A 27,591-nucleotide genomic window follows, 5' to 3' on the forward strand; every position below is an offset into this window, starting at 1 on the left:
AAATTGTAGTAACGATCGCCGTATTATCAAATCGGTCCAATTTTCTAAAGGAAGGGGTTGCAGGCATGCTACTTGCGTGAATCGCTACGTAGCCTCCCATACTAAAGGAATAAAACCCGGGAGACGCCAAACTGTTCACAATGACCTATAAGGCTCCCTCTGGGCCGCAGGGCGCGAATCTACAGTGCACGTCAGCGCTCATGCTTACCGAACTTCATCTCCTGGAAGCAGCACCTCCGGTCTCACGAAAACTGCCCTACTGCCCCTTTGCCCACTATACACCGGCGGAAGACGGATGGCGCCTACCGACGAAAAACGGGCGCGCACCTGAACTGGTCAATCAGAGGGCCGGAGTCTCACAGGAAGGCGACCTCGCGACTTTAAAATCGAGCAGAAATGGCAGTTAGAAGGTTGGTAAGGCAGGTTTGGGAACTAAGAACAGGAGAAACTTTGGCCACTACTGAATGTTCAAACGACACCACGTGCTACCCTGGCGATCGGAAAAGGGATGGGAAACAGGAAGCCATCGTGGCTGCTATTGCCTAAATTATTATTTTACCGAATACCAGAATGCTGGAATTTGAAATATGAAATGCGAGCACTGATTGGTGAGTGAAGTGCACGTCTTTCAACCTTAAAATTAACATGCTGATATGCACAGTCAAAAATAACAAGCAAGCAGCAAACATGCATCATCAAATATGCAAGAGCCTCGATTACATCATGGTGTAATATTCATAATCCTGGAGAGGTCTTACTACCAATCACATACCAAAACGTCACTCCAAAAGAAATGGACAACATTTTTTTCAAAAATGACGCTTTTGTTTTACACCTTTGTTATTCACGGAGTTATAAAAACGTTCTTCTCACTTATATTCAAATACAGTGTCATTCAAAATGCTTTAGACAATAAGTGTTGTTTGTATTGTTGTGGTTAGGTACTGTATTATTGCATATACGTGAAAACAGCAACTGAAAAAGTTTTTTGTACCATTTTCACAAATCTTGGATGTGTGAACCGTTAGTCACTCGTCCTGAAGTGCCGACGTAGATTCCAGCCGCAGCTACCCTCATACACCCTCGTGACTATGCAGTCGTACGGTAGTTGGAGTGTGGAGTCAGTGTCTTTGATGTAAACTTTCAGGTAAAAATCTAATAGAGTCACGTCTGGAGACTCTGGGAGCCTTGCTAGCAACTGGAAATTTCCATCTGATGCACGACCGATTCACTGTCGTACTAGTATGCAAAGACTCATGGACATCGTTGTAGAAGTGTACTGAAGCATCATCCGATTGCCAAACCTAGTTATCACTGTCCTGCAATTGCGGCATGAACTGCGCAAAATGCCATCTCCTTTTGTCTGGCAGCCTTGTTGCTAGAGATCACTGTAACAAAAGCGACTTTTTGAGTCGTTTTTTCGATCCCTATAAGTGGTATCGACGTGATAGCATATGTACCTGATATGTTCCTAAACGCTAAGGATTGTCCAGTGTTCATACATCGGGTTCTGCCGATGTTAAAAACGTAGGTTACTGTTCTGGACAGCCTTGGGACTAGAGCCATTTGTTTACGTAACAGAGGAATCATGTTAGTGTCACAGTACAGGCTCAAAATATGAATATTACACACTTCTTCCTGTTACAGCAAATGGAGCAAATAACTTGCTTCCTTTTACATTTGATGTGGTCTTATGGTGGGCTTGATGGGGCTTTTGGAGGCAACATTAGTTCATGGGCGGTTCCTCAGAAACGCAATACAAAGGTTTTTTATTATATTTTCGCCGTCACCAGCGGTTCAAAACGAAGCCAAAGATTCCAAGACGGCTACGTACAGCAAATGGATGAAACTTGTACGGTATATTCCTAAGCTCTCGATCCCGAAGAAACTTGAAAATTTTCATATATACTTGTCCGTTTCTGAGATCAGAGGTTCAAAGTTACCCTATTTGTACACGTAACGTACGCACGTAAAATCCAGTGTGACGCGAAAACATAGTTTATAAAGTGAAGTACGCTGTGAAGTGTCTCCGTTATTTGAATAATCCTGTATAACTGAACCTGCTTCAATAAGTTCCACTCTCTTAGCACTCCGTCAAGATGGCTGCTTGATGTCCATCTGAAACAACGTGCTGTTATAGAGCGTTGTCAGAAGGTGACAGAGACAAACATTCACAACGGACTGAGGAAGGTGTGTGGAGATGGCGCGATGACAGTACAGTTAGTCTTTGGCAAGCAGATTATCTGATGGAAGTGGGCGTGGAATTTTCAGAACCTCCTGCGCTGTGGCAGACCGGACACTACACAGAGTCCTAACCATTTGCAGGGTATTCGCCCCCTCATTTTGGATGATAAACGCGTAACGGCTCCGTGTGGAGTACGAGAGGTAAGTGAGTGAAAGACAATGAGATAGCGGAAATTGATGAAGGTTTGCGCCACTTGAGCTCCGAGAACTTTGATGGTTGCCCGCAAAGAAACGTGGAAGGTTGTTTGTAGTGAGTGAACTTCTGGAGTAATACGAGAATTCTGCATTTGACTTCCTAGCGAGAATTGTGATGGGAGGTGGAACATAGTTGCACCACTCTGAATCCTAGGCGAAAAGGCAATCGATACAGCTGCATTGTGCAAACTCGCCGAAGAAGAAGGAATTTAAAACTTCGCCTTCGGCAGGTAAATTGATGCCTACTGTTGTTTTGTTTTTAGTTGGACTGTTGCTTGTGGAAATCATGTCAAACTGAACCCCTATCAATTCTGACGCCAGTGTAACAACCCTAAAAAAACTTTGCACTCGATTGTATTGCATTCAGCGACATTTGCAAAAACACTGTGTGTTGCTGCTACACTTTGCCTGGTCAGGTGTCAGTAAGAAAAGAACCACGCGGGCCACAAAGCTTTGGTAGACAGCATTGAAATATCCGCTTTACAAACCTGATCTGTGATTACCACCTCTTTGGTAAACAGAAGAAATTCCTTCATGGAGCGGGATTTCGAGATTTGAAAATGATAACTTCTCTGTGGAGGTTGCTAAACAGTGGTTCGAAGGTGCTGGTTCCATCTTCTACCATACATGTAAACTGCCCTTAGTTGCACGATGGCGTAGGGCAGTTGAAAGGGGCGGAGATCATGCTGCGGAAAAAGGAAATTTTGTGTCTCAGGAATGTATCAGCACACAGTAAAAATGTTAAAGATATGGAAAATAAATTGGATGTTTAAAACAACATTGTGAATTTCTTCTGGAATGACTCTCGTGTCTCGTTTCGTATTGTCAGTGCCACCAACAGCACTACTGGCTGTACAAAATCTTTGAACGTCTGTACGTTATTTCAGCACAAAACCGAAAATAATCTTAGACCTATGTGACAGTGTACGCATCCACTGAGATTAACCTGCGTCTTACTCTGTGATAATATCATACATTTGTACTAGGGCTCCAAAAGAGATGATAGAAAGGCATACAATTTGTCGCTCTTTTCTTTAATCCACAAATTATTTGGAACACACAGTGAAACATTCCATCCTTCTCGTGTTCGGGGAGGCCACGGTTTCACAAGTCTTACTGGCAGCCACGACCTCAATAAAGACCGCAGCCTCAGTTCGCGAGACAAATTATGCGGCTTATTGATCTCAAGAGCACCTGGGAAACATTGACCGGCAGATGTGGACTAATTTTCTCACTACTAATACAAGGTAAAATAAAGAGTCGCCAGCCTCGCTTTGAATCCTGATACAGTTAAAACTGTTACTGCTTCCACAAACACTGAATCCTACCCTTTACCTATTTAAGCTCATCCAGAAAAATTCCAAGATCCCACCAAAGGACTGGAAAATGTATACTTCTGGCAGTTCATACACAACCTTCAGAAGGTTGGATAACTGTTCAAAGTAAATCGGTGAAAAAAGCTACACAAAAGTACCACATCTCAAGTTTTCGAGCAAACAAATAGAAAATTTATTGGCTTAACATCGAGTCTGTCATTTTTGTTAAACATCGTCTTCAGCTAGGTAATGTCTCCATGATAAGGGGGCTCTTACTGCTGAACATGTTCATGTTCACTAAGACAATCGCCTAGAAAATCTGAAAGTGATAAGTGACGTTGTAGAATTTCATGGCTTCACATAGAAATGTGCTTTCGAATTCCGTAGTATTTCTGTATGTACTAGAAAAGTAACTTCGTTGACTGCAAAAGAACACAAACTCCAATTTCAGAACTCGTGTTCTTACAGCTCTGAGACTACTCGGCCTAAACGTTCTAAAATGTCTTGAATCAAGCAAATTAGTAATTAAGGAAAAAATAACTCATTACAATAGTAACAATGAAGAGTGAAATGAGTAATTTTTCATCACATACAAAGTAAATATACACTGCCGATGGCACAGAAGTGCTGAAAACATTTGTGTGAGACAGTGAAGAGAAATTTTTGCTCTCCTGAAAGAGGCAAAGTGTTCTAAAATTTTGTGGTAGCAGAAAAATGTCTGACAAACTGGGTCTCGAACACAGACCCTTGCCTTTCAGACCCAATGCCTTTAGCGACTGAGCACTATATGAATCCCTCAAAGAGCATCCTCATAGCTTCAGTTCCACCAGTTTGTCTCTTCTACTTCCCAAACATACAGAAGCGCTCATAGATGCAGGATTACTCTTAAGCACTTCTGGGGTCACAGTAGGCAACAGTGAAAAAACTGCAACACGTGTAAGGAAACGATGCATGTCACTGAACAAATCATCTCTGCTAGTTTTGATTAGTGGTGCACACCAAGGCGTAGTTTCACTAGGGGGCAGGCGTGTCGGAACATGTTCCGAGATCATCCACCTCGCACTTTCACATCGAGTTAGTTCACAACTGGAGATAGGCAACCCAATGAACAGATCTCGAAAGAGGGGTGCTGGCGTGCATTCTAGTGTAATCCTGTCAGTGACATCAGTCAATTAGATATAGTAACTGACGTTTGCCATGTCACAAATTGTGCCACAAACTAGGCACCTGTAACGCAAATTAAAAATTAGAAGAGACACTCTCTGCACTGCTATATGTCAGTTTTGTGTTCTGGAATTCTGGACAGACTTATGAATAACACTGCACTTTTCTGGACTCACACAAATGGAAGAAACGATATTATGGAGAACGAATATTGTTGCAATTTGGGCATTGTTTCCTGCATGAATCGGTAATTTGGAGCTAAGTGTGTAGTGCTTTGAAACTTCCTGACAGATTAGAATTGTGTGTTGGACTGGGACTTAAGTTGTGCATGGATAGGTCAGTTTGTTCGAGCATTATCGATGGAAGCTCAGGTTATGAGCACATGTCCCAGCCCGGCAAGCAATTTTCGCCTACCTGGAAGTTTCTAAATTGCGCACTCACCAATGCAGAGTGAGAGATACAGTCACTGTTCTGATATGACACCTAGACTAAGTGAGCTGTCGGTGTGTGTCTGGTGCCAGATGCAGGTGAAGCACGCACAGCAGGTGGAGTCCGCCGGCGCCGGCCTGGAGATGGTGGAGTCGATGGCGGAGCCCCTGGCGCAGCTGCAGCGCAACCTGGCGGCGCTGGAGCAGCGGGTCGCGGCGCAGGTGGTCGGCGACGAGGAGCAGCGGTCGCTGCTGCAGGAGGTGGCGCAGCCGCTGCACGACCTCCAGGCCGCGCTCGTCAGGATAGAGCAGAAGGCCGGTACCACAGGCCGCGGCGGGGAGGGGGCTAGCTGCTTTCTGTGGCCTGTTACCAGGGATTCAGCACAGTGCTTGGCACCAAGTTTCATACTTTTCTTCAGTGTTAATTACTGTACAGAAATTTAAAAAATAAAAATACGACATTTCAGTCTTTGATAGCTATTTTTTTTTATTTTCAATGGCCGGTTTCAGGCTAGCTGCCAATTTCAGATCTCTTAGACAAAGTTAAAAATATAATTAACAAGAGAGTTACATTTACCGATAGAAACATCGTAGTTTACCAAAAAGAAGAAATTTTGGAATGTATTAAATGCCAACATACAACATATTGCACTTTTTACTGTCTTCAATCAGTTTTCTCTAAAACTGTGATAGAAACTTTTAACACAGTAAAATTTACTTTAGTTATGACAGAGAACCGATAGTTCTGTACTGACAAGTTACTCTGTAACTGCAATTTGTGGTATGTTGGCATTTAATACATTCCAAAATTTCTTCTTTTGGTAAACTACGATATTTCTATCAGTAAATGTATCTCTCTTGTTAATTATATTTTTAACTTTGTCTAACAGATCTGAAGATTGGCAGCTAGCCTGAAACAGGTCATTGAAAATAAAAAAATAGCGATCAAAGACTGAAATGCCGTACTTTTATTTAAAGAACGATTGCGGAAATCCCATTAAGACAGTCATGTCTAGTTTTGATGTACAGAAATTTCACAATAGATGCATATATTCATTTATACTTTACGATTATTAAGTTTACTGTTAACGGACAAGCTTGTCACGTAATTAAAGTTTCACTTACCTGCGAGTATCTTGGTCAATTGCCAAAATAGCTATTGCGAATCCTAATACCGACCCTTGAACACTGCCAAAATAGGCACAGAATGTTGGGTTAAAGCTCAACCCACCCAAAACCCAAGCGGTACTGATTGATCACTATATGCTCATTAGACAGAAATATCGGGTGTTCCTATCGTCATGGCATAAATATGAAAATCTAGATTGGACTGAGCACGTAACTGCAACCTGTAAGAAGGTACCAGCATCTCTCCACGCCCTAAAAAGATATTAATACCTCCTTCCGCTTGACCTGAAAAACAAACTTCTGCAAGCATTAATGCTTCCAATTATTAATTACAGCGATGTTATCCTGGAAGGACTTACTTTGTCTAAAAAGATGACGGCTCCTGTGTTCAATATCTCTGTGACGTTCGACTCTTTGTTCGTATCTCACCATCATTTTCACGGCTATCCTGGCTGTGTGTGGACAAGCACAGAGATTTCTACACACTCTGTCACTTCTGTTGTCTGATCATCGTACTCTGTCCCTCGTATCTCTTCTGGACATTAAAGCCCTTGTCTGAACAACATGGTAGAAACATCAGTTCATATCAGTGCAGAATCATTTCTGCCCCACTTCATCGCTCGACTTTCTCTAAGTCCTCTTCAGTAGCAGGAACACGAATCTGGAATAACCTCCGTCATTATTTTACAGAATTGAATAACATACATAGTTTCAAAAGATAGTTAATGACACATCTACTGAAGCAATAATAATGACTACCATTGTTCCTGTACACACTCGTTACCCCTTTACATCCTTCTTTCCAGTCAGATATTCCTCATTTCCCAGTTTTCTCAGCTCATACAGTCTCCTTATATTTCCCTTATCCAAACTCGCTATATCACAAAACTCTATTTTGTACACTACAAATTTATATTTGCCACTACCTTTATTACCATTATTATTATTATTATTATTATTATTATTATTGTCGTTAATAATAGTAATCATAATAATATTAACATAATTATTACTGGCAGCAGCAGTAGTAGAAATACTGCCAGTATTTGCTTTATTAGCTTTTTTATTTTTATTTATTTACACGTCAAGTTCTGTAGGACCAAACTGAGTAGCAAATCTCCAAGGTCATGGAACATGTCAGTACATGAAATTACAACATAAAAGTAATAATAGATAAAAATAAATGTTTATGAACCCGAGAAAAGTCAGCCCATAAGTTTACGTGAACGCAATAAACAATACAACAAAAATCAGCTTAATTTTCCAAGGAACACCTCGACAGAATAGTAGGAGTGACCCATGAGGAAACTCTTCAGTTTCGATTTGAAAGCGCGTGAATTACTCCTACGATTTATGAATTCGAGTGGTAGCTTATTGAAAATGGATTCAGCAATATTCAAAATGCATTCAGCAACAAAAGTTAAGGAAGTCCGATCCAAATGCAGGTCCGATTTCTGCCGACTATTAACTAAGTGAAAGCTGCTTATTCTTGGGAATAAGCTGATATTGTTAACCAGCAATGACAGTAAGGAGCCGGCCGAAGTGTCCGTGCGGTTCTAGGCGCTACAGCCTGGAGTCGAGCGACCGCTACAGTCGCAGGTTCGAATTCCGCCTCGGGCATGGATGTGTGTGATGTTCTTAGGTTAGTTAGGCTTAAGTAGTTCTAAGTTCTTGGCGACTGATGACCTCAGAAGTTAAGTCGCGTAGTGCTCAGAGCCATTTGAACCATTTCACAGTAAGGAAAATATATATTGAGAGGCCAATGTCAAAATACCCAGACTCGTGAACGGGTGTGGACAAGAGGTTTGTGAACTTACACCACATATTGTCCGAACCGCCCGTTTTTGAGCCCAAAATATTCCTTTAGAATGGAAAGAGTTCACAAAAATTTTCAAATGTGTGTGAAATCTTAAGGGGCTTAACTGCTAAGGTTATCAGTCCCTAAGCTTACACACTACTTAACCTAAATTATCAGAAGGACAAATACACACACCCATGCCCAAGGGAGGACTCAAACCTCCCCCGGGACCAGCCATACAGTCCATGACTGCAGCGCCTTAGACCACTGGGCTAATCCCACGCAGCTGGGAAGAGTTATCCCAAAACATAATACCATACCACATAAGCGAATGAAAATAAGCAAGGTAGACTAATTTTCGTGTCGAATGATGAGTCACTTCAGATACCGTTTGAATAGTAAAAATGGCAGTGTTATGTCTTTGAACAAGATCCTGAATGTGGGCTTTCCACGACAGCTTACTATCTATCTGAACACCTAGAAATTTGAAATGTTGTCTCACTAATCACACGCCTATTCTGCTAAATTAAAACGTCAGGTTTTGTTGAATTATGTGTTATAAACTGTAAACACTGAGTCGTACTGTGATTCAGCATTAGTTTATTTTCTACAAACCATGAACTTTCGTCATGAACTGCACTATTTAAAACTGAGCCAATGTTGCACACAACACCATTTACTGCCAAGCTAGCCTCATCAGCAAACACAAATATTTTAGAGTTACCCATAATAATAGAGGGCATATCATTTATATAAATAAGAAACAGGAGTGGCCCCAGCATTGATCCCTGAGGCACCGCCAACTTGATTATACCCCCCTCAGACCCCACATCACAGCCTTCTCAACATTGCAAATAATGATCTTCTGCTGTCTGTTGCTAAGATAAGAGGTGAATTAATTGTGACCTACTCCTCACATCCCATAATGGTCCAACGTTTGGAGTAATATATTGTGATCAACACAATCCAATGCCTTATTTAGATAAAAAAAATATGCCTAGCGTTGGAAACCTTTTATTTAACGCATGCAATACCTCACAGAGAAAAGAGAATGTAGCATTTTCAGCGGTTAAGCGACTTCTAAAGCCGAACTGTACATTTGAGAGCAAACCTTGTGATATAAAATGATCAATTATCCTTAGATACACAGAATTTTCAGTAACTTTAGCAATGATGGCATAGAAATAGGTCTAAAATTATCTACATTATCCATTTCTCCCTTTTTGTAAAGCAGTTTTACTACTGAGTAGTTTAATCACTCAGGAAACTGGCCATTCCTAAACAAAAAAATACAAATATGGCTAAATACTGGACTAACATGTGCAGCACAGTACTTTAATATTCTGCTAGGCACCACCATACCCATGAGAGCCCTTAGTCTTAAGTGATTTAATTGTTGACTCAATCTCCCTCTTATCTGTATGCAGAGAATTATTTCACACGTCAGTCTTAAAAAGCATTTGCCAAGAAATTTATATGACTCCCAGTGGAAACTAAATTTTTATTTAATCCCCTAGCAATGCTCAGAAAATTATTGTTAAATACTGTACATATATCTATCAGTAACAGAAATATTTTTACTGCAAACTGACTTTATATCGTTGAACTTGTGCTGCTGACGAGACACATCCTTCACATATGATCATATGACTTTAATTTTATCATGCGAATTAGATATTCTATTTGCATACCACATACTCTTGGCCTTCCTAACATTTTTAAGCATCTTACAGTACTGTTTGTAATGGGCTACTGTAGCTTGATTGTGACTACTTCTAAAATTTTTGTAGAATTCCCACCTTGATCTACATGATATCCTCCTTATCCTGTTAGTCAGCCACCCGGGCTGCGTATTACTGCTAGTACCACGTTTAGAACATTCTAATGAAAAGCAACACTCAAAGAGCATAAGAGATGTGTTAAGGAAAGCATTGAATTTATCATCTATGTTATCTGGACTATAAACATCCTGCCACTCTCGTTCCTTGACAAGTTTTAAAATACTCTCTATATTTGAATAGTGATCATTGCGCGATGTGAAAGTTGGTGGTAGTAATATATGCTCTACATCTTCGGTCAAGATCGGATTTCGGAATTTACTGAGCAGTCCCTTCCGTTTAGCGCGCCATCTATCTGCAAGTGTGTCCCACTTCAAACTTTCTATGAGATTTGTAACACTCTCGCAATGGCTAAATGTACCAGTCACGAACCTTGCCGCCCTTCTTTGGACCTTCTCAATCTCTTGAATCAGGATTCTACCAATAAACCGCAATCTAGAGTTTGCCATACCCGTTATTTGTGTAATATGATTATTCCATTTGAGATCATTTCGAACAGTCACACCCAGATACTTGACAGTTGTCCAATGAATACCCATTTATCATCTTCATTTCTTCTTGGTGTAGCAGCTTTAATAACCAGTAGTGTATATTATGCCTGACTGAAGTGCCACAAGGAGAGTGCGACGTGAAGGTGGGTGCCAACAGGTGGCCCTGGAGACGGAGGGGGACAGCAGCGGCGGCGGCGGCGGCGGCGGTGGCGCGGAGAAGCAGGTGCTGCAGGCGCTGGCGCGGCCTGTGGAGGTGGTGCAGCGCGGCATCACGCTGGTCGAGCAGCAGGTGATCCTGGAGGCGATGGGCGAGCCGCTGTCGCCCTCCGCCTGCGTCTCCGTGCTCGCCAAACTCGCCGAGCCGCTCACCGAGCTCCACAGGGGCGTCGCGCTCGTCCAGCAGCAGGTGGGTTGGTTGGTGGGTTTGTGGGATTGAAGGGACCAGACTGCTAGGGCCATCGGTCCCTAGCAGGTGGGACACCGAACTCAGCTCCAGCTCATGTCGAGTGTTATCACGACACGAATCCTCCATGGCAACATTTTCTGTCCAACTTCTGACGTCTTCTGCTAATGTGGCAGTCGTTTGTTACATGTCAGCACAGGGCAGTCAATGGGACAATGGAGTGTTTACATTCAAAAATAATCACCACACACGTTAAGACATTTATCCCACTGGCAGATGAGCCAATCAGTGTCTGTTTTGTAGAACGCTGTGTAATCCATCCCCTCCTTCTTTTTTGCAGCTATTGTCCACAACGTGCAAAGTCTTTTCTGAAGATTTTGGAGTAAGAGTACAATAAACTTGTTAGTTTACTTACCTTTTCTTGCAGGGTTGGTTGGAGTTCTTCTTACTATGGGTCTGACTCTTAAAGCTGAAATTTTGACAATTTAGGTCCTCATGGTTCAATTGATATAAATAATTTTGAAGATTTTCATTGCATAGTTTTTGTTTTTACGTTAATTTATTTTGTCACATTTTAGTGTATCACACAGTCTTTTGAATTTTCACATTAACAAATCCGAAATTACGTGTACATTGTTCACCCAAAAAACATCATCTCACAGGCTTGGTTATTACAACCTCATTCTACGGTAATAACCATATTCCAAAGTGTTTACAATTTTTCTTGACAAATGAATTTTTATTAGTTTCTGTTATTATTTCACAAATGAGTCAAGAAATAAACATAGTAAACATTACTAGATTGCATAATTAATCATAGCAGTTTTAAGTGTGCCAAATAATTTGAAATTTCACATGTTTCTAAAAATGATTATTTTAACTGCACATTCAGAACCAGTATTTATCGACTATAACATCCAAAATAATAATTCCTGTTCATAAATGTTAATTTAAAAAATGACTTGATGTTGTTGTGGTCTTCAGTCCAGAGACTGGTTTGATGCAGCTCTCCATGCTACTCTATCCTGTGAAAGCTCCTTCATTTCCCAGTACCTACTGGAACTTATATCCTTCTGAATCTGTTTAGTGTATTCATCTCTTGGTCTCCCTCTACGATTTTTACCCTCCACGCTTCCCTCCAGTACAAAATTGGTGATCCCTTGATGTCTCAGAATATGTCCTACCAACCAATCCCTTCTTCTAGTCAAGTTGTACCACAAACTCCTCTTCTCTCTAGTTCTATTCAATACCTCCTCATTAGTTATGTGGTATGTAATACAACATATTGTATGTAAAATTATATGAAATGTTTCAGAAAAACAGCTGAGATAATACTGACCTGTCCAAATCCGAAAAATTATTGGTATCGAGTACTACTGTTGAGGAAAAGGAATGGTAGAGGAGAATGTCCCGTTATAGCAGTCACCTGCTGATGGATCCACAATCACATCCACTCTTGCACTTGGTCCTCCGAACGAAACCTAAGTCCACACGCATCTTTCTTCAGGTCATCGAAGACGTGGGAATCACATGGTGAAAAACCAAGACTGTACGGAGGATTTCGCAATGTTTCCGAACCAAATCGCTTAAGTGTTGCCTTCGTCAGATTGGCAGTGTGGGGTCAGGAGTTATCGTGTGACACCATCCGACATCATTCCTGTGCATTTTGACATTATGTAGCATCATAGTTTTGCAAAGTATCTTCACAGCGCTGCGCATTGATTTTGATCACATGCTCGAGGAACTCCGTGAACAGAGGGCCCTTGCAGTCGAAGGTCATCGTGAGCTTATCGGAACTTGTGTTAACAGCTTTTGATTGCTTTGCGGCGGAAATGTGGAAAGTTTCCACTCTTGGCTTTGCTGTTTGCCCCCGGACTGTTGGAATGCTGTCGGACAAAGTCATCCTCATGCACCATAACACTCACCCCCACATTGCCAGTCTGATGGAGGCTACGTTTAAGTGATTTGGTTGGAAAACACTGCAACAAACACCGTATAGCTCGGATCTTTTACCATGCGATTTTCACATATTTGTCGACCAGAAGAGAGACATGCGTGCACCTCGATGCAAGAGTGGGTGCAGTTGTGGATCTGCCAGAATGCGATGCCGTTTTACGAAAGAGGAATTGTTTGTCTCGTCTCCCACCATTATAAATCTTTTAATGCGTGTGGTGTTTACGGATGAATTGAACTACACCATGGTTGTATGGAATCAGCGCAGGCAGATGAGTCGACTTGGAGACGTGTAGAATGGCCATAAATGAGCTACCGTGCTTATTACCATACCATAAATGAAGTTGTCTGATTTGTTGGTATGACAGTGCAGAACGTCCAACAGGTCTCCAAGTAATGGTGTATCATTGTCAGCTATGAACTAGGGAGTAAGACCACTGATCGTAAAAGTAACCTACTGACAGCGGCCAGAGACGAGAGTCACGCCTAGTGACAATTGGTATGACACTCGACAGGAGTTCTGCCACTGAATGCAAGTCAATCCAAACCAGTTTCCTAGTGAACATTGTTGAGGGATCTGCATAAAATGAACATTGGGTGTCAGGTGCCTCGAAGAAACATTACCCAGTGGTACACAACGCTGCATATCTTCACTGGACCACACGAGCAGAAACTGGACGGTAGCTGACGTGAGACTTGCAGTGTTGTTCGATAAGACACGATGTTGCCTGCTTTCTGATTAACCAAGAAGTCGAATGCAAGTGCAGCCTATTTACGCAGTTAACTTGCGGCCTGAAGTGCGTAGCTCATTCCAGGGATGGTTCTGCGATGTTTTGTGGGTGTGTTCCGTACCACATCTTGGGCTAACTCGTTCAGATTATCGTGAATATGGATCAGAACGTTTAATTCAACATCCTAAGTTACCAACTCTCATCCTTTCGTCTAGACCTTCCTTTCTTGCTAGTTTGACGATCACTCAGGTACCCTTTCGCACATAGACTCTCCCGCTAAATTTCCCAGTCTTAAGTCCATAGAAAACGTGTGCGATTATTTGGAGCAGCAGATGAAATGTAGCAATCAGCATCCCCGTAATATGGTAGCTTTATGTGGTTAATCATCATTGAGAGCCCTCATATTCGTACGCAGACGTGAAGAAACTTGTGAACAATCCTCTTCGGCGTATTCAGGCCATCGTCAAGGCTAGATGCGGTGTTGCATGGTGTTAGTGTGAGGTCTTCTGTGGGGTTACTGAGTTGTGGTCCGTGTTCTTATATTATCTCTTTTCTGATGTTTTTGTGACATAAGAAAGCGAACTGCTCTATATCCGTTTTGGCACTCTCTGGTTTGACTGGTAGTCAGTGTATTGCAATGTAAGATGCTTATTTGGATTGCGATTTATTAAAAAAAGTCTAATGTGGGCATTGGATTCCATTCACTCGTATCTTTTCTGTCTGCTCCTGCCACGAAAGCGTGATCCATAAAAGAAGCCAAGTTCATCGAGAGCAGAAGACTGACTGACAAGCAGAGAGACAACTAGAACAAAGTCCAATATGCAGAACGGCGTGACTGACAGTACCTCGTACAACAGACTTTGGCGGACTGAATCGCAGCTGCCTACGTGTCTCCACCGCTCCGAGAAGCCCGGGCCACGTGAGATGTCGCGCTCACTCTTGTTGGTGATCATAAACAGCAAACTGTGGGGGCCTCTGATCCGCAGTCAGTGTCGCTCGTTGCCGGGGAATAAGGGCCAGTTAGAGACTGTTCTATTGGTAGACTGGCTTCAACGTCCACTGTATCATAATGTCGCGAGAATAATATATTGCCGGCCGCGGTGGTCTCGCGGTTCTAGGCGCGCAGTCCGGAACTGTGTGACTGCTACGGTCGCAGGTTCGAATCCTGCCTCGGGCATGGATGTGTGTGATGTCCTTAGGTTAGTTAGGTTTAAGTAGTTCTAAGTTCTAGGGGACTGATGACCACAGCAGTTGAGTCCCGTAGTGCTCAGAGCCATTTGAAATAATATATTTTATGTCACGCCCATATTGATCATGCATATTTCGGAAGTTCTCAATAATTAACTGAAACGAATATTCCGATTAAAACCTATTTTGTATTGTAATACATAAATTTAATGGGCCAATAACGTGTAATAAATTGAAGAGAGTGTTTAAGGCATTCATTATTTCTCGTGTGTTCAAAAACGGATCTCCTGTGAATACGGGTTTTGATAGCTGGTCGCAAGTCAATACACAAAATTAAATATTCAAAATCTTGTGAGGAATCTGCGCTCTGTAATTTGTAGGCATTTCTGAAACATTAACAATGCCTTTACTGTCTGCAGAAATTATGGTCCAACTATCCATCTAATTTCGTGACTAATCGATGTATTCACAAATACAGTACTAGGAAGAGAAAAGATGTACAGTACATCCTAGTGAAATCAACTTTGGTAGATAACGATGTGTAATATTATTAAGCTCATTGACAATATACCAGAAAAAATAAACTGTGTTAGAACCATTAATTAAAGTTTTTTTTCCCTTGCTTACTCCTTCTAAAACACTATGGAATTTTCGAATGAAAGTAAATAGTCTAGTAGAACGTTCATTGAGGGGATGATAGATGAAATACGCTCCTAATTAAACTCAACTGAACGAAGAGTAGATATTTAGGGACGACGATTTCATGGCAGATGACAGAATCCACAATAACCCCTTCATTCATTTGAGTTCAGTGTTAGCGATAAGACATGCTTCTGGGGAAATTTCTCAGTATTTGCTTTATAGTATACGAAATACCGCCTGATTGGGGACCGAGAATTGCTTGCTGCCGTATTACATGTTATTAAATGTACATAAGATGAACATACAGGCAAAAATGAACTATACTCTCACATATTCAGACAATTTACATTACACTTTACAGTATTTAATACTCGATGTATTTCATTTTGCATTCAGTTCACTTCTTTTAATTCGCCTTTTGTTACTGTGATCTGTGTTGTAGTGGCAGCTTTAACTTCGAGTGTCATAACTTTTTTAGTTCAGTTTTGTAGGTTAGATTCGTGAATACGCCTATACGAGAGATAGTCATATATTTTTGATTATCATCAGAAAAAAATTTATTTGTTTGTTTACAAGTACATGTCTACAGTTCTGAAATATCGTGCGGTAACTGGATTTCGGTAGCAGCAGTAATAATGCACCCTAGTCAGGCCAATCCAGATGACATCTCTAGCTGTCTTAGTAGGCCAGACACAGCTAGAGCACTGTCACCGCTGCTACCGAAAGCGGTTCAACCGAAGGGCTGAGCCGTTTCGCTTTGACTCTTCTACCAGCACGTTTCGGTCACGTGCTGGGAAATTTCGATGTATACCAGTGCTGTAGATATGATGCGCGAATTGCGGTGGCAATCATTTAAAACAACAAGGACGTTTTTCCTAGCGGTGGGATCTTCTCATGAAATTTCAGTCACCGAATTTTTCCTCAGAGTATGAAATTATTTTGTCGGCACCCAACTACATGGAGAGAAATGATCATTATAATAAAATAAGAGAAATCAGAGCTCGCACGAGGTATTTAAATATTCGTTTTTCTCGCGTGCTGTTGGAGAGCGGAACGGTTGAGATTAGATTAGATAAGTTTTCGTTCCATAGACCCAAAAAATAAGATGATTCTCGTAGGTGTGGAACATGTCAGAAAATATAACATAAAAAAATAAATCATTTCAATATAATATTTACTTCCTTGATAATTTGTCAGGAGATTCTTGAAATAGGTGATTAAAAGGCGGTAAACTGTAATAGCTAATATTTACAGAATTAATATGCTGTCAGAATGAAACATTGTTATGCACTATTCATAAATGTATCATAAACAAAATACCTAATCTTGACTGATGTAACCAAATGTTATGTACACTTTTCTTTCGAGATGTCAGTTGCAACCACATGAGTCTCCCAATAATTTTAGTCTGAGTTTTTTATCCAAATAAATATTGATGTCCTTTGCATTGCTTTTTTTAGCTCTTGGTGTGTGTGTGTGTGTGTGTGTGGGTGGGTGGGTGGTTGGGTAGGTGTGTGTGTGTGTGACTTTTGCACTTCATTGTGGAAAAACTCAAGGGTCTCGGAACTTAATCATTGTTATGCATGTGCAGTCTGAAGTGACGAATGAAAATTTGGGATTTGAACCAGGATCACCTGTTCAGTAGGTAGATGTGCTAACCACTACGTCACCCTCAGAAAGTGGCTTCGCACAACTCCACAGACTATCAGGCCTCCCTCGTCAACCCAAATTCCCTTTCACTCCTCAGCCCACATGATATTCTCCTTAAGCCCAAACTGCATTGCTGAGGCTCTCCAACCGTATTGGATTAGCATCTCACCATCACACAAAATGGGGAATCCTGCCTGAAACTGGGGCGTAGTGTTATTCCATCTGCGTAATGAGCCATGGTACATATTTTATTTCTTTTCTTCAGTCTGCCAATATACATTATAGATGTCTGAGACTGCAAAATGTCACTGGAACCATTAGTTTCATTTGAGTAAATGTCGTGTAACATTATTTAATACATCCTGCTGTAGTGTAAACAGATTAACAATATCAATAACGTTTCGGCACTTGATCAATATTTTGTTACAACTTGTTGTCGTAAGCACTGTGTGTCGTTAGTTAATAGTAATAATCGCTCATTCTGTGGGTAGCGAGTGTGTGTAGACCACTGCTTCTTTTGTTGGCAGGTCGTGCTCGGAGAACGAGCAGAGGCCCTGTCTCAGAAGCCGGCAGCGGTAGCAGTGCTGGCTCGGCCTCTGGAGGAGGTGAGCCGCGGCCTCGCTCAGGCCGAGATCCAGCACCTGCTGGAGGCTCCAGAGGCGACGCTGTCCAGCGCCAGCGACGTGGCCTCGCTCCTCCAGACGTTCGCAGAGCCGCTGCGCGAGCTGGAGAAGAACGTTGCTCAAGTGCAGCAGCAGGTGGCACTGGAGTCTAAGGGAGACTCGCTGGCAGACAGGACGTCAGCATCCGTGCTGGAGACGCTGGCCCAGCCGCTGCGAGAGGTGCAGCGCGGCATAGCGACGGTGGAGCAGCAGGCGGCGCTGGAGGCAGCCGGACGAGTGTCCGCTGCCGAGGGCCTTTCACTGTTGAAGGAGGTGGCGCAGCCTCTGAGGGAGCTGCAGCTCGCTGTGGCGACGGTGCAGCAGCAGGTCCTGATGGAGGCCAAGGACGTTTCCATCTCAGACGCGACCGACATGTCTGACCTAAAGACTGAGGTGGCATCGACAGAGGAGCCTCTCAGGCAGGTAGCTTCCAAGCAGCAGGCAGACGTTCTGGAGGCGAGGGACGCGTCACTGTCCGAAAAGGAGGGTGTGTCAGCGCTGAAGACATTAGCAACTCCAGCTGAAGAAAGCAGACTAACATTAGCAACAACAGAACAGCAGCTACTCATGGAAGAAAAAGAGGTTTCTCTCTCTGGAAGGGAAGACATTTCTGCTCTCAAGGCTCAAGCGACACCCCTCAAAGAAACACACACGGCTGCAGTGGCTGTCGAACAGCAGACTGTATTAGAAGCGAAAGGTATCTCACTTTCAGGAACTGCTGACGTCGCCGAGCTAAGGGAGACGGCTAAATCAGCCGAAGAACCTCTGAAAGCTGTTGCCACAGTACAAGAACACGTTATCTTGGAAGCGAAAGACGAATCTATCTCTGATGGCACAAACGTCTCGCAGATGGAAACCTTAGCTTCTGTGTCCGACGAACCCAGCCGCCATGTCGCCGGAGTACTGCAGCAAACTGCTTTAGAAGCGAGGGACGCATCTATTGCTGAGCAGCTCGGTGCATCAGAACTGAAAACTGCGGCTGTTTCCTCAGAAGAGCAGCGAAAAGGTATAGCCACCACTCGAGAGGAAATAATCTTAGAAGGGAGAGAGCAGTCACTGTCTGATCAGGAGAGTGTTTCACAACTGCGAACAGAGGCGTTGGAATTGTCAGAAGCTCAAAAGGGAATTGCGGTAGCTGAACAGCAAGTGTCACTCGAAGCCAGAGAGCAGTCTCTCTCTGACAAAGAGGGCGTGTCTCGTTTGAAAGAAGTGGCTGCGCCCGGTGTAGAGTTACGGGAGGGCGCCGTCTCGTCTGAGCAGCCAGTGGCTCTAGAGACAGCAGGACACATTACGTCAGAAGCAGAGAGTCTCTCACAGCTGAAAGCAGCGGCGAAGTCTGCCCATGAACTGCGTCACGGAATCGCAACTGCAGACGAACAGACTGTGCTCGAGGCTGCTGGCCAAAGTATTTCTGAGGAAAGTGGCATATCTAAGCTAAAAACGGCGGCAAGTCCTACAACAGAAGCTCACAAAATATTAGCTACAGCACAGCAAGAGACGGTTCTCGAGGCGAGGGACGAGTCGTTCTCTGAAGCTGGAGGTCTATCTGAGCTGAAAAAGCAAGCTGCATCCGGCCAGGAATCGCTGAAACAGGCTGCTGTAGCTACTCAACATGATGTAATGGAAACCTTTAAAGAGTCGGCAGTGGGGGAAAAAGCGGAGGCCGAACCGAAGACCTTCGCAGTGGCCTCTCAAGAGCCGACGAGAGAAACTGCTGTAGCAGAACAGCAGCAAGTCCTGGAACAGAGAGAGGCGTCACTGTCGGAAGAGCCGAGTTTGAGCCAGCTGAAGACGACTGCCGAGTCGCTAAAGGAAGAGCTCAAGGCAGTGGCCGTCGCAGAGCAGCAGGTCGTTCTCGAAGGTAGGGCCAAGTCGCTGGCAGACGAGGCCAGCCTGTCGCAGCTCGAGACGCTGGCGATGCCGGCGTCGGAGCTGGCGAAAGAGACGGCAGTTGCGGAACAACAGGTGGTGCTAGAGGGCGGGGAAGTGGCCATGGCCGAGGAGGCGAGCGCGTCCCAGCTGCAGGCGCTGGCTCGTCCAGCGGAGGAGCTGCACCGCGCGCTCGCTGCCGTCGTGCTGCAGACGACGCTGGAGGAGGCTGGAGAGGCTGTCCCCGCTGCGCCGCTGCTGGAGGCTCTGGCGCAGCCGCTGCGGGAGCTCAGGCAGGGGCTGGCCGTCGTCGAGCAGCAGCTGCCGCTGGAGCACGCGGCCCACCGACCGGAACCGACCCCAGCTGAGGCCTTATTTGCGGTAAGTATGCAACTGCCGTTGTCCAGCATATCACTTCGCAGTGGCGAACTGTTATGTTGGTGCATACGTTTTTCTTTTGCGCGGTGGTATTCCAGTTGTTATGCGGTTATTTATCGACTGTCATTTTTTATTTGTAGTTCACTGTTGTTACTTGATTTTACGTATTGTCATTTTGTCGTTTGCGATGAAATAGAGAAAATGGAGAAAGAGGGAAATGATGTATAGACTGGCTAGTGAGATAGTTTTTGAAGTAAAAGAAAGAGGAATAACATGGAAATAGGAACAGCTGATGGTACTCTAGCAGAAGAACCACTGGAGGTTTTGAACAGATGGCAAGAATATATTGAATCTCTGTACAAGGGGGATGAAATGCAAAGCGAAATTATGGTTGAAGAGGAGCAATATGTGCCGGAAGATGGAAAGGGATTCCCTGTCTTGGAAGCAGAAGTAGAAAAGGCGCTGAAGGAGATTAAGAATAGGAAGGCATGTGGAATTGATAATTTACTAGCAGAACTGTTGAAGAGTCTGGGAAACAAGGCAAGAAAATAAATAGTCTACCTCTGTAACGAGGTATATGACAAAGGGGAATGGCCTGAAGACTTCCTTGCAACAGTTATGATACCACTAGAAAAAAAGAGAAACAGTAAAATATGTGAAGAGCGTTGGACCATCAGTCTAATTTCTCATGCACCTAAAGTCTTGCTGAGAGTGTTAATAGAAGGCTATATGGCAAACTCGATAGAGGGATTGCAGAGGAGCAGTTCGGATTTAGAAGAGGAGAAGGAACAAGAGATGCTATTGGCCTGTTACAAACTATAGGGGAAAGATATATGGAAAAAGGTAGAGAAATCTTTGCTGTTTTTATAGATTTAGAAAAGGCTTTTGACAGAGTTCAGTGGTACAAGCTGATGGATATTTTGAAGAGGGAAGGAGTAGATTGGAAAGAAAGACGACTGATACACAATCTATATTTACACCAGAAAGTAAAGATAAGGATTGTAAATGAAATGTCAGAAGGAATCAGCATTGGACGAGGTGTTAGACAAGGTTGTTGCCTTTCCCCACAGTTGTCTAACGCATACCTTGAAGAGATTATTGCGAAAGGCTTACATGGGAAAAGAGGAAGATGTATTGGTGGAAAGAGAATAGAATGTATAAGATTTTGCTAATGACATGGTATTTCTGGTAGAAAGTGAGCATACAGTGAATAACACGGTGAAAGTTCTGAATGCAGCTTGTGTGGAATATGGGATGCAAATAAACACAGGAAAAACAAAGAGTATGGTCATCAGTACAAGATGCAGACTGTCCAATATTAAAATAGGACAATCTACCATTAGCCAAGTAAGTGCATTTAAATATCTTGGAAACACAATAACAGGAGACTTGAGATGTCACCATGAGGTGAAAACTCGAATTGCCATAGCGAAGGAGACATTCAACAGAAAGAGGAGACTCTCATGTGGCAAATTAGATAAACGTCTAAGGAAAAGGCTTGGCAAATGTTTTGTCTGGAGTGTGGCACTATATGGGACAGAAACATGGACGCTAAGACGAGAGGATGAAAAAAGGTTAGAAGCATTTGAGATGCGGATGTGGAGGAGAATGGACAGAATAAGCTGGATGGAAAGAGTAAGTAATGAAAGAGTATTGGAAAGGGTTGGGGAGAGAAGAAGTCTGCTGAAGGTTGTAAGAGGAAGGAAAAAGATGCTTTGGGAGGATTGGTTTGTGGGAGAAGACTGAGAGGAAGAAGGAGATACAAGATGATAGACCTCATAAAGAGAAGAGGAAATTATGCAGACCTGAAGAGGCAGAAGACAAGACAGCCTGGAGAACTACCACGTGAAAACCTGCCTTTTGGCAGAACACTGATGATGATGTCGTTTGGAGATAGGGAAAGGAGCTGTGGACGCTAGGAAATCGAGTGCCGATTGGAGAAATTTGGACGTCCGATATAGTCTTCTGTTTCATTTCGGTAGAGGGGTGACGGCAGCACAGGGAGGCAGAAAAATTTGCACCTTGTTTGGAGACAACGTCATTGGACAGAGCACGGCAAGAAAATGGTTTTCTCGTTTTAAGGAGAATTGTCTTGACATTAGTGACTCTCAGTCTTCAGGAAGACTTTCGTGGTTTAACGAAGATCCTTTGAAGGCATTAATCCACAACGATCCACGTCAGTATATTCGAGAACTGGCAAATGTGATGAACATTCCTCCTTCGTCCGACATATGCATGTAGTGGGGAAGGTCGAGAAACAGGGTGTATTAGAACCACATGCTCTAAGCCAAAATCACAAAAATCAGCATGTGGCCATATTTGCATCTCTGATGGCTCGTCTTCAGTAGGTTTATGAGCACACCGACCATTCCTATTCCGTATCGTTACTGGTGACAAGAAGTGGTGTCTTTATGCTAACGTAAGGAAAAATAAAGGATTTGTGAGTCCAAATAAACCAGGAAATCCCCATAAAACTGCACGCCCCCAAAGGATAATGTTATGCATCTTGAATAATAGCAACGGTGTGGTGTACTACGAATTTCTTCCCTAAGATATAACCATCACTGCTGACATTTATTATCAACAATTGCGACGTCTTGCAGACGCAGACCAACACCAATGACCAGTAAGATGGTGCTACTGCACGATAACACCCGCCCACCTACTGCCAGACTGACAGAAAACACTGTACCTCACATTCTCCTCTCTCTATCGAACAACTTTCAAGGAACTTTCTTTTCATATGAAAATGCACTCCAAACATGGCTCCGCGAGTTTTTTACGCCTCAGAACCACGTGATTTCTACAGTCGCTGAGTTGAAAAGTTACTCCAGCATTGACTGACTGTTGCAAATAGTGAAGGAGAATATATTACTGATGACTAATGTCTCTGTTGTGAGTATCTGTTGTGTCTACTAAACTTATGGGAAAACACTGTGAACTTATGCACCAACCTAATGCTTCTGTAGGCAAGGTTTCTGATGCATAACTGTGTGAAAGTGGTGGAAGGAAATCTGACAGACAGTAGCAATGGGAGGAGGTTTGACAGCGTTAATGTCCTGATCACCAGATATTGCACTAATATTCTGGATGAAATTCCATACCTGTCCTCAACATCTCGCGAAGTGAGGGCATGTGGCACTGTTGAAGGTGAGTCGTCCGTGTTATTCGTGGAGAGCAGGGTATGTGCCGACATTGGGTCTCATCCAGTTCCTGATCTTATCACGAGACAACACAAACATGTAACCACACTAAACACAACCATTAGAGTCACCTAACTCAACGGACGTACAACTCTGCTATTTAACAGGTACTCACACCCATCACAGTCACCTACAACCAACCGACACACAACTCTCCTATTTCTTTAATGAGAAATATCTTTGTAAAAGAAAAAAGAAAAAAGTTACTAATTTGGCAGCTAAATATACTATGGAAGTCAGAGGCAGTTTCCAGTGGCCAGGGAAGGGCGTTTTGTTGAACTGGAGATGGTCTTTATCTAATCCTCCTAAATGTATCAATAGGCTAGCTTTTTTGTGTCATCAGTCTTCTGATTGGTTTGGTGTCACCCACCACGAATCCCTCTCGTGTGCCAACCTTTTCATCTCATAGTAACAATTTCGCTCTACATCGTCAATTATGTGCTAGACATCATTCAAGGTCTGTCTTCCTGCACAATTTTTACCCTCTACAGCCCCCTCTTGTACCGTGGAAGTTATCCCATGATTACTTTACAGACGTGCTGTCATCCTGTCCCTTCTTTTTGCCAGTGTTTTCGATATGTTCCTTTCCTCACCGGTTCTGCGGAGAGCCTCCTCATTTCCCACATTATGTGTCCACTTAATTTTCAACATTATCTTGAAGGCTTAAATTCTTTTCCCTTCTGGTTTTCCCACAGTGCACGTCTCACTACCATACAATGGTCTGCTCAAAACGTACAGTCTCAGAAACTCCTTCCTCAAGTTAAGAACTATGTTTGTTACTAACAGTCTTCTGTAAGCCAAAAATGCCTTTTTCACCAGTGCTACTCTGCTGTTTATGTCGTTCTTGCTTCGTCCGACATAGGTTATTCTGCTGCCTAGGTAGCAGAATTCGTTAACCTCGTCTACTTCGTGATCCGCAACTGTAATGTTAAATTTCTCCTTGTTCTCATTTCTGTACTGGTCACTACTTTCGTCTTTCTTTGATTTACTGTCAATCCTTATTCTGTACTCATTAGACTGCTCATTCCATTCAACATATCGTGCAATTCTTCTTCACTTTCACTCAGGATAGCAATGTCATTAGCGAGCCTTATCAGTGATATCATCTCACAATGAATTTTAATCCCCCTATTCAACCTTTCATTTATTTTGCTTCTCCGGTGTATAGATTGTACAGTAAGGGCGAAAGTCTCCATGCCTGTTTTACAGCCTCTTTACTCTGTTCGTTCTTGGTCTTCCAGTCTTATTGTTTTCTCTTGGTTGTTGTACATAGTGTATATTACCCGTCTTTACCTGCAGTTTACTCCTGTTTTTCTCAGAATTTCGAACGTGTTGCATCATTTTACAGTATCGAAGGCTTTTTTCTGGTCGACAAATCGTATGAACGTGTCTAGAGTTTTCTTCAGTTTTGCTTCCGTTACCAATCGGAACATCAGAACTTCCTCCCTGGTGCATTTACCTTTTCTAAAGCCAAATCTATCATCACAAAACATGTCCTCAGTTTTCTTTTTCAGCCTGCTCTATATTATTATAGGCAGCAACATGGATGCTTGAGCTGTTAAGATAATTATGCGATAGTTTTGCACTTATTGGCTCATGCTGTCTTCCGAATTGTGTGGATGATGTTTTTCCTGGACTCTGATGGTATAACGCCAGTCTCATACGTTCTGCTCCCCCAACGTGAATAGCCGTTTAGTCGGCACTTTCCCCAATGATTTTAGAAACTCTGATGAAATATTCCTATCCTTCTGCCTTATTTGATCTTAGGTCTTCCAAAGCTATTTTAAATTTTCATTATAATACGGGACCCCCTACTTCTTCTGTATTGACTCCCATTTCTTCTTCTATCTCATCAGACTAATCTTCCCTCTCATAGAGTATAATATTTCCGCCTATCCGCTCTCTCCACTGCATTTAACAGTGTAATTCCCGTTGAACTCTCGGTGTTACTGCCAATGTCCTTAATTTCACCGAAGTTTGGTTCGATTGTTTTGTATGCTGAATACGCCCTTCCGACAATCATTTCTTTTCCGATTTCTTCACATTTTTGATGCAGCCATTTTGCCTTAGCTTCCTTGCACTTCCTCTTTATTTCATTCCTAACTGAGTTGTACTTCCGTATTTATGTATTTTCCTGAACGTTTTTGTACTTCCTTCCATCATCCTTCAACTGAAGTATTTCTCCTGTTGCCCGCGATTTTTCGCAGTTACTTTATTTTTACTTATGATTTTCCTTCCAACTTCTGCGATTGCCCTTTTTGGAGACATCCGTTCTTCTTCAGCTAAGCTGTATACTCCTCATGAGATTATATGTAGCCTCAGAGAACTTCAAGCGTATCTCTCCATTCCTTACAACTTCCGTATCCCACCTCTTTGCGCACTGATTCTTCCTGACTACTCTGTTAAACACCAGCCTACTTCTCATAATTACTAAATTATCATCTGAGTCGTTATCTGTTCCTGGGTATACCTTAAAATCCAATATCTGATTTCGGAATCTCTGCCAGACCATGATATAATCTATCTGAAGTCTTCCCGTACTCCCAGCCCCTTCCAAGTATACCTCCTACTCTTGTGATACTTGAACAGAGCATTCGGTATTACTAACTGATATTTATTACAGAACTCAACCAGTCATTCTCCTCTCTCGTTTCTACTACCAAGCCCATATTCTCCCATAACCCTTTCTTCTACTCCCTCCCTTGCAACTGCATTCCAATCCCCCATGACAGTTACATTATCATCAATCTTTACTCACCGAATTACCCGTTCAGTACCTTCATATCATATCTCCTTCTCACGTTCCTCTGCCTACGACGTCAGCATGTAAAACTGAACTATTGTTGTCGTTGTTTGTCTGCTGTCGATTCTGATGAGAACAATCCTATCATAGAACTGTTCCCAGTAACTCACTCTCTGCCCTACCTTCCTATTCATAACGAATCTTACTGCCATTATACCATTTTATGCTGCTGATATTCCTATACTCGTTTGAGCAGAAATCCTCGTATTCCTTCCATTTCACTTCATTGACCCCTACGATATGTAGTCTGAGCCTTAGCATTTCCCTTTCCAGATTTTTCTAGCTTCCCTGCCACGTTCAAACTTATGCCATTCCACGCCCCCCACTCGTAGAACGTTATCCATTCGTTGGTTTTCCAATCTTTTTCTCATGATTATTTCCCCTTTGGCAGCCCTCTGCGAAAGATCCAAACGCGGGACTAGTCCGGAACCTTTTGCCAATGGAGAGATCATCATGACAGATTTTCAGTTACAGCCACATGTCCTGTGGATACACATTTAGTGTCTTTAACGCACTGATTTTCGTTGCCTTCTGCATCCTCATGCCGTTGATCATTGCTGATTCTTCTTCCTTTATGGGCAGTTTCCCACCCCAAGGGCAAGAGAGTTTCCTGCATGCACCTCTATCCAATCCTCTGCCCTCTTTGAGAAGGCAGTTGACTGAATGAGGCTGACTTCTTGTGCTGAAAGTCTTTGGCGGCTGGCTTAAGGGCAAACGATTTCTTCATTATAGTCGGCGTTTTCCAGCACTTGGTGGAAATCAAGATTTTAAGTTTATGGCAGGAAGCAGCACCTGTTAGGTCTTATTAGCGGTAGCAAGATTTGGATAATGGAAGTGAGTACATTGTGCTATGAAGCCTGATTTACGGAAAGGTCTGAATGTTAAGACAATGTCGTGATGTGGTCTGGAACTCGTGAAACTGAGGGGCTGGGCTTCAGCGTTGAGTGGTATAGGATCCGAAGTAGTGTGTGCTCTGGAGTGAAGTTGCTTTTTCAAGGTGTTCGTTTTATGAAGTCTGGAGTTAGCTATCCTTGACAAAGTTAGTTTTCAAACACAGAGAGGTGACAAGAATCACACGTGCATTCTGCATTCGTATGCTCGGGTGGTTCGTTCTGTTTCTAGGCGAGTCTAGCATTTTAGTGAAAGTGCACATGCTAAGTAGGGAGCTGTCTTATGTCAGACTGCAGAGCTAAAAGCTAGCTGGAGGTGTTGTTCAACGAGTGATGCAGACTTGGTGAAGTTTAACTAAACCAATAAATCCTATGGTTCTGTGGAAATTTGAGTGTGGTGTTTTTGAGCGAATTTACCCCTCTTGATTTTAAACAGTATTCTTCTTCCCTGTTCTGCGCTCATATGCAGCACACCGCGCCTGGCAAACCCGGCGCTCGGGGACCACAGCACAGCTACGACACCTGAGGATGGACACATAACAGCCAGAAACCAGTGGTGTGAAAATAAAGTAATTTACAACTGAAGCGGTATTATCAACCCCTGCTGTTCTTCTTTT

General features: G+C 42.9%; 1 protein-coding gene across 2 annotated transcripts in view; it reads left to right on the forward strand.

Annotated features, from left to right (window-relative positions):
• LOC126266718 (titin homolog) overlaps positions 1 to 27,591 on the forward strand; it is a 1,013,152-nt gene that overhangs the window by 5,909 nt on the left and 979,652 nt on the right. For both annotated transcript variants that reach the window (XM_049971188.1, XM_049971189.1), the window contains exons 2-4: positions 5,441 to 5,662; positions 10,760 to 11,008; positions 17,697 to 20,081. In XM_049971188.1, the coding sequence (XP_049827145.1) occupies positions 5,441 to 5,662; positions 10,760 to 11,008; positions 17,697 to 20,081 (2,856 nt within the window). The remainder of the gene's footprint in view (positions 1 to 5,440; positions 5,663 to 10,759; positions 11,009 to 17,696; positions 20,082 to 27,591) is intronic.

The sequence above is a fragment of the Schistocerca gregaria genome, chromosome 4, assembly GCF_023897955.1.
Source record: "Schistocerca gregaria isolate iqSchGreg1 chromosome 4, iqSchGreg1.2, whole genome shotgun sequence".
Lineage (NCBI taxonomy): Eukaryota > Metazoa > Arthropoda > Insecta > Orthoptera > Acrididae > Schistocerca > Schistocerca gregaria.